This window comes from Dipteris shenzhenensis, chromosome 15 (genome assembly GCF_047967505.1).
Source record: "Dipteris shenzhenensis isolate YYH24624 ecotype China chromosome 15, Dip_SZ_1.0, whole genome shotgun sequence".
In the NCBI taxonomy this organism is placed as follows: Eukaryota; Viridiplantae; Streptophyta; class Polypodiopsida; order Gleicheniales; family Dipteridaceae; genus Dipteris; species Dipteris shenzhenensis.
Window position 1 is genome coordinate 19,228,412 of NC_141610.1, and position 11,267 is coordinate 19,239,678.

Sequence of the window (11,267 nt, forward strand, 5' to 3'; positions counted from 1 at the left end):
CCTTCCTAAGATAATTGGATTTGAGGACAAAAACAAGCTCCAAACCCAAAAAACAGAATTCTAAATGCACAGATGATTACTTCAAAAGTCGAACAAAGCATCATATAATCTTGTGGGTTTGAAAAAACTTACTGTAAGCTATAGAAGGCTCAATGTTAATTCTTTAAACGGTGAAAAGTGAAATCTTGAACGCTATTATATAGCTCCTATAATGGGCTGTGTTTGAGGTAGCAACAATGATCTTCGAGTAGTAGAAAGCTTCACATTGCATAGAGGGTGCTACCAAAATGGAAAACAAAATGTGGACTAGCAAAATATGTAAAGACTTGTAGAAAAGGAATTGCTTACAGAAGACTCTAAATCTTGCACCCTTGCTTGCATATAACTATGTAAGCTTTATGAAGAATAGCATGAGCTATTCAAGAGACTTGAAGAACTCCCATTCTTAGTTACACTTACTTAGGAGCACCAATACAAGCTTAAAAAATCTCGCATTCTCACTCTCATAGATGCTCACTGTAAATGAGAGCTTCCCTTCGAAAAAATAAGCGATATTCAACTCATAGGGGTTGAATGTTCGCAATGTTGCATGCAACGGCTTGAAAACTCTATGATCTTCTTGTGAGGGCTCTAATACCATGATAGAGCAGAGAGAGACATGCAACTAATTGTACAATACATTGAAATGAGGAAAAAATGACTATTTATATAGGTGGATGGGGTTGTGTCCCTTAGTCCCATGACTCAAGCCAGGTAGACCTATATGAAGTATGGAGTGCAATTTATATGCTTCAAGGGCTAATGGTCTAAGGGTGTTTACATACTAGGGTGGAAGCCCAAGTAATGTTTGTGAACAACCAATGGAATGCCAAGCTTACGTCGCTTACATGAAAATCCGTTTCCACACAAGTTTCAAATGCTCATATGGGCTAACTAAAGCCTAAAGTTTTGTGCCTTTTCTAAGGACAATCACCTGGCCAAATGATGGGCACCACCATAGGTCCAATCATGCATCGCCTTGGCCAAAAGCTTTGTTGTAACTCCAGCTCTCTTTTTAGTGTGCTTTACCTTGGTTGACTGCCCACATTGTCAGTGGATTTTTATGGGCGGGCAATGAGTGTGTAAACACCAGTAGACATGGTGCCCACACTTCATCCTGGTTGCTTGTCCACACTCATTGTTATTGGATTTTCATGGGTGGGCAACAAGTATGTAAACACCCTAATGACATGGGCGAAAAGGAGGTGAAGCATGGTTTTAGGAATTCGAGTTGCATATCTTGGGATTCCCAAACCAAGTGAATGTTGAATTCAAGAATTTCCCATAATCTCATAGACCTTGGCAATTATCGGTACTCGTGTGAGTAGAAGCTCGGGTCGAGTTTAGACGGGGTGGATGCTGCCCATGTCATAGGGGTGTTCACTGAAAAGGCGAAAGGTGATTTGAGATGCGAGATGTCCGACGGAAGGAGGGTTTTGAACAGCAAACCCACCCCTCCCCTTCCACCCTCTCCGCCCTCGAGCACTGGTCAACTACCTTTGAACCGATTGCAAGTTTCGACGACCGAGCACGAGCCTATAACTTTCCACCGAGGCCCGTGGTTGTCACGGTCCGATGTGTGCCCGGTGTCAGAATGTGAGATTGCGGCGGTGGGAGCAGCGCCGCCGAGCCCAAAGGTGAAGAGAGAGTGTGAATCATGGTTGGGTGAACTATGTGAAGCAAGGCGAAAGGTGAAGGGTGAATCAAGGTTGGGTGAAAAAACCAAGGTCTCGTTGTTGTTGTTGTCTTCCAAGCAATGGCTATGGCTATGGCTATGGCTATGGCGATGGCGATGGCGATGGAGATGGAGATGGAGCTTGCAATGGCTATGGCGATGGCGAGAAACCCTATCTGCCTCACACAGCAAGAAGATCGTCCTCCTCCCACCTTCTTCCCCTTCCATCACCACAGATCTTGACGATCGTGTCCTTCGGAGCTCCCCTCGGCGAATCTGTCACGGACATGGTGCGGATTTTAACAGATCTGCGCTAGTTGCTGTTGCGCAGATCGATCTCGTCCATGGCGCATCGAATTGCCTTGCTCCATCATCGGAACCATGACATTTGAGACGGAACCAGTTTTGGTGCTCCGTGCAAGCAGGTATGCCTCGATTCTGAGATCTTTCCTCGCGGAATGTCTGGTGACAGTAGCTCAATTGCAGGACCGGAAGTGGACATGGCAGAATTGGAGGGCGCCTGGGCTTCGTCTGCCCTCAACGCTGTAGATCTCAATCTCAATTTGAACCTGGGGCCTTCTCCGGCACCGCCCGATGGTCTTGCTTTGGAACTTGCCCTCGGAGGTCACGATGCCGAGGGGTCAGTACAGGTTTCTCGCCAGAATTGGCCGCGATTTGAGCCCGGCATGTCAGGCCTGCTCCTGGCCGGTGCTCAGCAAGATGAGGCTTCTGCAACGCTTGAGGGTCGTCGTCGGCGCAGGAATTTGTTGCTGGTGAACCTTAGGCGTCGAGGAAGCCACCGAAACGAAGGGGGCGAAAGTGCATCTCGAGGTTTTTCGCAGGAGTCTGGTTCACGACATTGGGAACTCGAGGCTTTGGGGGGTGATTGGAGTCGCGAAGAAGTTCCAGTTCCAGTGATCAGGCAAAGTCTCCTGAGGAGCGGCCGACAGTCACGGCATTTGCGACGGGTTAGGGAAGGAGTAGCCTCTTCTCTGGATCGAGTAGAGACTCAAGCTTCCTCTGGTGGCGGTTCATCGACAGAGGCTCAAATCGTTGGGGCAGATGTTTCGGGGCCGTCATTTGCCATTCGTAGGATAACAGATAATCGCAGAATGCCTGAGATTCATAGAAATCAAGGAACTACCTCATCCTCCCCGGAAATGGCACCTGCCACAGGAGGGATTAGCAGCACAGACTCAAAGGATGGGGGTGCTAAGGAGATTGAAGAAACTCAGGTAGGAGCTCATTTTGAATGCAACATTTGTCTGGAGATGGCTACAGAGCCAGTGGTCACTTCTTGTGGACATCTCTTTTGTTGGCCATGCCTTTACCAGTGGCTGCATGTGCACTCTACTCATGAAGAATGCCCTGTATGTAAGGGTTCTATCTCAGATGCTGCTATTACTCCCATATACGGAAGAGGATCTGTTCAAGACACAGAAAAACCACTTGGCAACATCCCCCCACGGCCTCATGCACACCGCCTGAACAGCAAACGGCATCGTTGTTTTGATACAGGGGTCAGAGTTGCAGCTAGTGGCAGGTCAGAGGTGGAAAACGAAAGAAGTGAGCCCGAAGCATCAAATGCAGCAGAACTCATTCTAAATGGAATAAGATTGGCACAGAGATCTCGAATTCAGGAAAGATTGAGGCTGCGTCAGAGGCTTCTAGGCCGGCTTGATCCTGGAAATCTAGGATACTTCAGAGAGCGAATGCAAACATGGCTAACCATGAACAACCTTGAAACAGCTGGCTCTTTGGCTGCTATTGGAGCTACCATGGATGGGTTAAGGGAGAGCATTCAAAGTGTGCAGAGTTTTGTGCAACTTGCTAACTCTATCCCTGGACGGGCTGGGTCCGCTCACTCTGAAGAGAGGACCATGAGCTCTGGAATACCTGATCAAGTGATCCCTGGTGAAGAAAGGATACCTCCTCCCACGATAGAGATACCTTCAGCAAATGGAAATGGGCAGCAACAGCAAGATTCAGCAGAGTTGCCACAATCTTCACAGAGGGAATGGCATAGACCTGTGAGCGGTGCTTCTGGTCCATCGGATATTGAACCAGGTTCTTCACATGGTCGAAAGAGGCGGCGGCTGAATTAGCATGTCAATACGTAATGTCAGATGCAATGACTTTTCATTTGCACTAGCATATTTGTTCAACTGTTCTGGTTTGCAGAGCTCATAGATGCTTGAACCTAGTATTATGATAGTGCTGTACATATTTGTAATCTGTAATAAGGTCTTGGAAAAATCTATGATAGTTTTGTTGGATATCGGAATTTTATGTAGATGAACATTTTTGGGTGGTTACTTTCAACTTTGTGAAATTGCAAGAAGCTTAGGGAGCTCTGAGGTTTAACCAAACTTTGGATATGTATATCATATCTACTATGTTGTCATTTTTATCTCATATACGGAATGTACCTGAAAAATCATGAGATGCTAACACTGCTATATATGGCTTGTTGTTGATGTTCTAATATAATAACCAGCTTTTAAGTTTGTTTCCATTAAAGTGCCTTGCTTATAATTGCAATCATAATTTCAAGATATTTCTAGGATCAAGAATTATAATTCTTGTGTGCTCAAGCAAATCTTCTACCTCTGCCCCTTTTTCTTTCTCAGTTTTCAGACGAACTCTTGCTTGCGTCGATGGGTTGCTTTAATTTGACTTTACAACCTTATTATCTTAGCACGGAAAATGAAAAAAATTCCAAAACTTGCTCCTTGCACAATGTTCAAGGGTATTTAGAAGAGGATGTCATGACACTCAGAACAAGGAGCTTCTCATGCTGTTGCAATGCTTGCATCCAAGGGGAGGGCATAGATGTATCAACAAATCAAGTGTCAAGCCATGGATCTATCACCCAATCTGCCCATTCTGGATGAAAGGTAGGAGGAAGAAGATGTGATTGATGCATATGAAGACCTTTTTGACACCCCAAGTTCATGCTCTTCGCATAGATGACAATTTGGCTATGAATGCAAAGCTAGGAAATAAAAAGGTGTTAACCTCTATGTTATAAAATGCACCAAAATAAAGAGGCAAATCATTAAGGCAACTCTAGATGGACGGGGTGGCACTATTGTAGCAAATTACCGAGTGGTCAAAGGATTGCATTACAAAAAGTTCAATGATTACCATTAACGCCTTCTCAAAAACAAACTAGAGGTCTTAATTTACTCGTAGCTAGTGCAAAGAATCAAAGTTCCTATGCAACTTATTCACAAGGGGGATGAGCATATATACAAACTGTCTTTAGAAACTCATGAGGATGTCATGGACAACATGCAATTTAAAATTTAAACCTTGGACCACTTCAAAACATCACACTCCTTGACAACTCCTTGCTCTTCTCCAAGCCCTCCCACTCCATTGAGGAGTGTTTAGATTACAAAGGGTGCCTTTTTTCTTCCAAAGAAATGAATTTTGATTATGTACAAAAATTTTGATGCTTTCTCAAGGCTGCTTGAAATTAAAAAAGCAAGAGCCAGAGCATCATGTAGACTCCGAATGATATCTTATTAGAATACATCATGCCTATAAGATTCTCATCTTCCACATTCAAAATTGTGCAAATTATATTAATTTAAAGCTAGCCAAAATTGGAAATCTTATCACTGTCTCTATCATTATGGCCAAGATTGGAACTTTTATCACTCACTTTGTTATGGTAGGTAACTGTACTTCTCATGGAGTGGATGTAGCAACGCCACATTGCTATGCAGTTAGCCACATGCCAGCTAGTTGCATTGCACATGCAAGCACATGATAGGCTACCTTGAAGACCTACCAAAAGGTCCTACCATTTTGTACGCCATTTGGCTAGACTTGAACCATCCTCTTGATTCCAACTATTTCCAATCTTGACCCAATAAAATTGAGACATGGATTTGGTGGATAACCTTGGCACAATAGTTGTAGCTAAAGAAGGTAAGAGAGATCAACCCAATGTGTTGATAGAAGTCACCAAAGTAGTATGGTGCCAGAGCAAGTGCTTCCAATTCTCTTATTTTGGAAGGGGGGACTTTTCTTAGCTGATACTACTCGGCTAAGCCTAATCTCTGCATAATGAGATGCAGTTATAAATATAGACAATAAAATTGATAAGGATGTTTTTTCAAATAGTTCTTGTGACAAGAATGATGAGCCTTGTTTTCTTATCTGTCTAGAGAAAAGGTCTCTTGTGTTGGGTCCAAGTGGCTGTGGGTCTAGAGGGAAGGTCTCTCATGTTGGATCCAAGTGTGTGTGTTGGTAGTGGTAGAGTATACACTTCGGAAATAGAGATCATTTTTTTTCAATTTTGTCTTCATCTAGATGCATTTAAATTTGTTGTGACACTGTGCTTAGATTTAACTTTGTCTTTTAACTTTACCTACTCCATTTCAAATTTGGGAACTGTAGAGTCATAGCAATAGTAGTCATGTAGCTATAGTAGCATCTTCAGCAATCATGTAGTCTTACTCTCACTTAGATATAGCATTAAAGCTTCTCGAGTTTGGAGTAGATATTATATCATATTTGGTCACAGTCACACACACACACACACACACACACACACAGAGGACAAATTCGATACTTTTGTACTAACTTTTATTTTATGTACACCCATATAAAAAAAGTGTTATTTTATCCACCCTTATTTGAGCTTCGTGTGCCATGTTAAAAGGTTTTATTTTTTACACACACACACACACACATGTGTGTATGCATGCATGTACACACACACACACACGCGCGCGCGCGCAAACGCACGCGGGCCTGTGCACGTGCGCACACACACACACATGCATGCATGCACACATGTGCACGTGCGTGCGCACAAACACACACACACACACACACACACACACACACACACACACACACTCACACACACACACACACACACACACACACACACACACACACACACAAATTTTGATTAGTAAATGTATCTCATACACATAGACACTTATTTCTTTACACACACACACACACACACACACACACACACACACACACACACACACGTGTATACTTCCCCATCTATGAATTATTCTTTTATGTGCCCCCCATGAAATGCCTTTACACTCTCTTTTTACCACCCCACACACCAAGCACACTAATCCTCCCATACCTCCACTAATCCCTTCTCAACCCATGCACTCATTCGCTCCTTACTCCACTTGTGACTTAAAACTTTTTTTAAATAATTATCTAAGAATCCATATGGTTGTTAATATTCCTAGGTAAAGCGATAACAAGCTAGGGAAAACAGGCATTACCTGTCTACCCAAACGTAACTATGATGTTCTAACACCTAGTTTGTTTGGATGGTGGCAGGTAAGTGGACCTTGACCTCAGAACTTAGACCGCTGCCTAAGGATTCCACATCTTTTTTCAAGATTATGTTTGTCAAATTCAATATTATTAAAGATTCTTAATTTTGGTGAATTTTTTTGCAAACTCTAGTTGTTTCATTTTTCAACTTAGATATCTCAAACATTTTTTCCTTATGTGTTCTCCTTTTTTAAAATTTTTATCCAACCGATAGAATTAATTGTATGGCTCAATTATTGATGGGACTTTTTAACCTAAACACACATTTCGATTTCGCAACTAGGTCAGGCTAGTGATATACAGTTAATTCACATCCATTGGATGATTCTTTAGCATGGATAACAAGAACCACACTATTCAGGAAAGATTGCAATGTATACTTTCCAATGCAAGTCTTTCTGGTGGTTTTTGGGTTGAGGCAACGAAAACTGCAGAGCATGTGATCAATAGATCACCTATTCCTAAAGAGGCATGGAGTGGCAAGAAGCCCTCTTACTCTCATTTGCATATATTTGGGTGTGAGGCATATGCACATGTGCGAAAAGAGCTTCGGAAGAAGCTAGATCCTAAGTCTAGGAAATGCATCTTTCTGGGTTATGGTGAAAGTGGAGAGATGGTCTATCATCTTTGGGATCCAAAAGTAAAGAAGATCACATGAAGCCATGATGTGGTTCTCAATGAGAAGAAGATGCATAAGACACCCATGAGGGATGTGAAAATGAGGAGAATCACTTTCCAGGGTGTGAATCCACCTGCATATGTTGATAGACAACAAGATGTCCATGCACCACGAAATAGTATCCCCAGGTACTCCCACAGTTACACAATCAAGAGAAAATGATGGATCGTCTATTGATGGAAATAATGAGCCCAATGAGGCTGATATGCACGCACAAAAGCAAGCTGAAATGCCCTTGATAAGATCAGCTAGAGTGTCTAGACCACCTGAGAGATTTGTTCCAGGGGCAAACTATGTGATGCTTGTGCTGATTGCGCTACAGAGAGGCTATGATGGGAGAGGATAAGCACAAGTGGGAGTATGCTATGCAATCAGAGATGAGTTCATTCATGAAGAGTAATACTTGGGATTTGGTTTCTTTGCCACATGAAAAGAAAGCATTGCCATGTAAATGGGTCTACAAGATGAAGGTCACAAGTGATGACGTGCCTAAGTACAAGGCCCGTTTGGTTGCTAAAGGGTTCAAGCAAGAGAAGGGTGTGGAGTTTGATGAGATGTTATCTCCGGTTGTGAAGATGACCACACTTAGATGTGTACTTGGACTTATGCAATGGATGTCATGACATCTTTCTTGCATGGGGATCTGCGTGAGGAAATTTATATGGTACAGTCCAAAATCTTTGAAGAAAAGGACAAAGAGCATTTGGTTTACGAGCTAAAAAAGAGTTTCTATGGACTCAAGCAAGGCCTAGAGAATGGTATTTGAAGTTTGATGCTTTCATTCAGTTCCAGGGTTTTAGAAGAAGTGAACCAGATATTGTTGGGAAGACCATGGCTTCAAGAAGCATCGGTACTCCATGATTGGGGCACCGATAGGATCACTATCCAAAATAGAGAAACCACTGTAAAGATAAATCTGGGAACAGGGGAAATCAAACCAACTATTCCTAGAAATGTTGAAGACACTTCTTCCACTACAGCCACTAGTCATGCATCCCCTGAACCTACCAATGCACAAAAGCCCATAGAAGGGGATACACAAAGTGACATGAATAATTGGATACAGATGTTGGCTACAATAGATAATTGTAAAACACAACAAGAAAAAAACACATCTAATGTTGCCAGATGTTGATCAATGTCTCTATATTAAAAGGGCTAAGGATAATAGCCCAATATGAGTTGGATGCATTGAAGGCCAAGTTACATGAGGCCTTTGACATGAAGTATTTGGGACCTGTAGGTCATATTCTTGGTATGCATATCACATGTGACTAGAGTAGGAAACTCCATTGGATTTCACAGAAGGAGTATGTTACATAATTATTGCAACATTTTAATATGGAGGGGGGGAAGGCTGTAAGTACTCCATTGCCTCCATATGTGAAACTGAGGCAAGAAGATAGTCCCAAATTAGATGAGGAGAGGGCCATGATGGCCAAGGTTCCTTATGCATCAACGATTGGGAGTCTTATCTATGCTATGATAGCTACTAGACTGGACAGTGCATTTGCAGTGGGAGTTGTTAGCCAGTATATGGATAATCTAGGAAAGAGGTATTGGGAGGTAGTTAAGTGCATCATGAGTTACATGAAAGGTACCAAGGAAATGTGCATCAACTTTGGCAGAGGAGAGATGCATGTACTTGGGACGTAGTTAAGTGCATCATGAGTTATATGAAAGGTACCAAGGAGATGTGCATCAGCTTTGGTAGAGGAGAGATGCGTGTACTTGGGTACAAAGATTTAGACTATGCAAGGCATGTGGATAGCAAGAGATCCACTTTTGGCTATGTGTTCATCTTTGCACGTGGTGCAGTGCCATGGATGTCTCATGCATAAAAGTGCATTGCTTTGTCTACCACAGAGGTTGACTATGTTGCAACAACCACAGAGGGTTGCAAGGAGGCTATATGGCTTGATTGGCTAGTGGGAGATCTGGGGACTCATACAAGTGTACAAACATTGCATAGTGATTCCATGAGTGCTATTCAACTAGCATGGCATCCGGTCTTTCATGCAAAGACCAGACACATTGAGGTCAGTAACCATTTCATTAGGGAGGTACTTTAGAACAAGCACATAGATCTTCTCAAGGCTCATATAGATGATAACCTTACAGATATGCTAATGAAGAGTCTACCTAGTCAGCGGTTTGAGTATTATCGTGTATTGATGGGCATTGGATAGTATGTTCACTAGATGCTCTCCCTTAAAGGAACATTGGACTTTAAATGGGAGGTTGTGGGGGTTAAAGGCCACTGTGCCTGAACCTCAGTTATGTACAATACTCAAACACATATATGTATATGGATGACATAGAAGATTAGATAGAACCTACTAGAACCTTCTCCCACACATAGTGATAATGCACCTCAATGTGCTTTGTTCTAGCATGATAGAATGGGTTATTTGCCAAGTGTATATTGCTCATGTTGTCACAATAAATGACAACTGGCCCATCTGTAGACTGATGCATATCATAAAGTAGCTTACCCAACCAAGCTACCTCGCATGCAGCCATTGCTGCACCCCTATACTCAGCCTCTATGCTCGACAAGGCAATTGTAGAAGGCAATTGTAGGCTGTTTCTTGCTACTCCAAGTGACTGCAGCACTCCCAAAAGAGAACACATATCCACTGGTAGATCGTCTATCAGAAATACTACTAGCCCAATCAGCATCAGTGTATCCATGCAACTGTATCTGAACCCCAATTTCATAAAATAGTCCATACTGCAATGTGGACTTCACATACCTCAGTATGCGTCTAGTTGCATCCAAATGCGGTTTCGTTGGAGCCTACATAAACTGACTTACCAATCCAATAGCATAGCTCAAATCTGGTTTGGTAATAGTCATATAAATCAAACTTCCTACTATGCATCTGCACATAGTAGGGTCTTCCAGAAGCTCACCTGCATCTGCGCTCAACTTCACATTCTGCTCCAAAGGAATTGAAATAGGCTTACAGCCTGTCATTGCATATTCGAATAGCATGTCCAATCCATACCGCCTCTGCAAGAGCCATATCCCACTTATGGATCTAATCACCTCAATGCCCAAGAAGTAACGCAGCTCTCCCAAGTCCTTCATCGCAAACTTCTACTTCAATAACATTTTCACATGAAGGATATCTTCATCACTATCACCTGTGATGATCAAATCATCAACATAAATGACAAGCAGCATAATACCTTTGTCTGTTTTTCTCACATAAAGTGAGAAATCTGCCTTGGAAATCTAAAAGCCAATAGTGACAAGATATTGTCCTATCTTGTCAGACCATGCTCTAGGTGCTTGGTGCAAGCCATACAAGGCTTTCTTCAACCTGCAAACAAACTCAGGATGAACATCATGAACATAACCTGGTGGCTGCTCCATATAGACCTCTTCTTGCAAATCACCATGCAAGAAAGCATTCTTTACATCCATCTAATGTAAAGACCATCTCTTTGATGTAGCCATAGCAATGACTGCTCTTACGGTTGCCATCCTTGCAATCGGACTGAATGTTTCTTCGAAATCAATGCCATATGTTTGTTCAT

The 11,267-nt window shown here is 42.5% G+C and overlaps 1 protein-coding gene across 1 annotated transcript; it reads left to right on the top strand.

Moving 5' to 3' along the window:
* Positions 1 to 1,533: 1,533 nt before the first annotated feature.
* LOC147893498 (uncharacterized) lies at positions 1,534 to 4,159 on the top strand. The gene has a single exon (XM_087386104.1). It carries the CDS (start codon positions 2,173 to 2,175, stop codon positions 3,817 to 3,819), a length of 1,647 nt encoding a protein of 548 aa, XP_087242230.1. The 5' UTR covers positions 1,534 to 2,172; the 3' UTR covers positions 3,820 to 4,159.
* The last annotated feature ends 7,108 nt before the right edge of the window (positions 4,160 to 11,267 follow it).

Coding starts and splice junctions, on each gene's coding strand:
- LOC147893498 (XM_087386104.1), top strand. CDS start 2,173: ATGTCTGGTGACAGTAGCTCAATTGCAGGACCGGAAGTGGACATGGCA.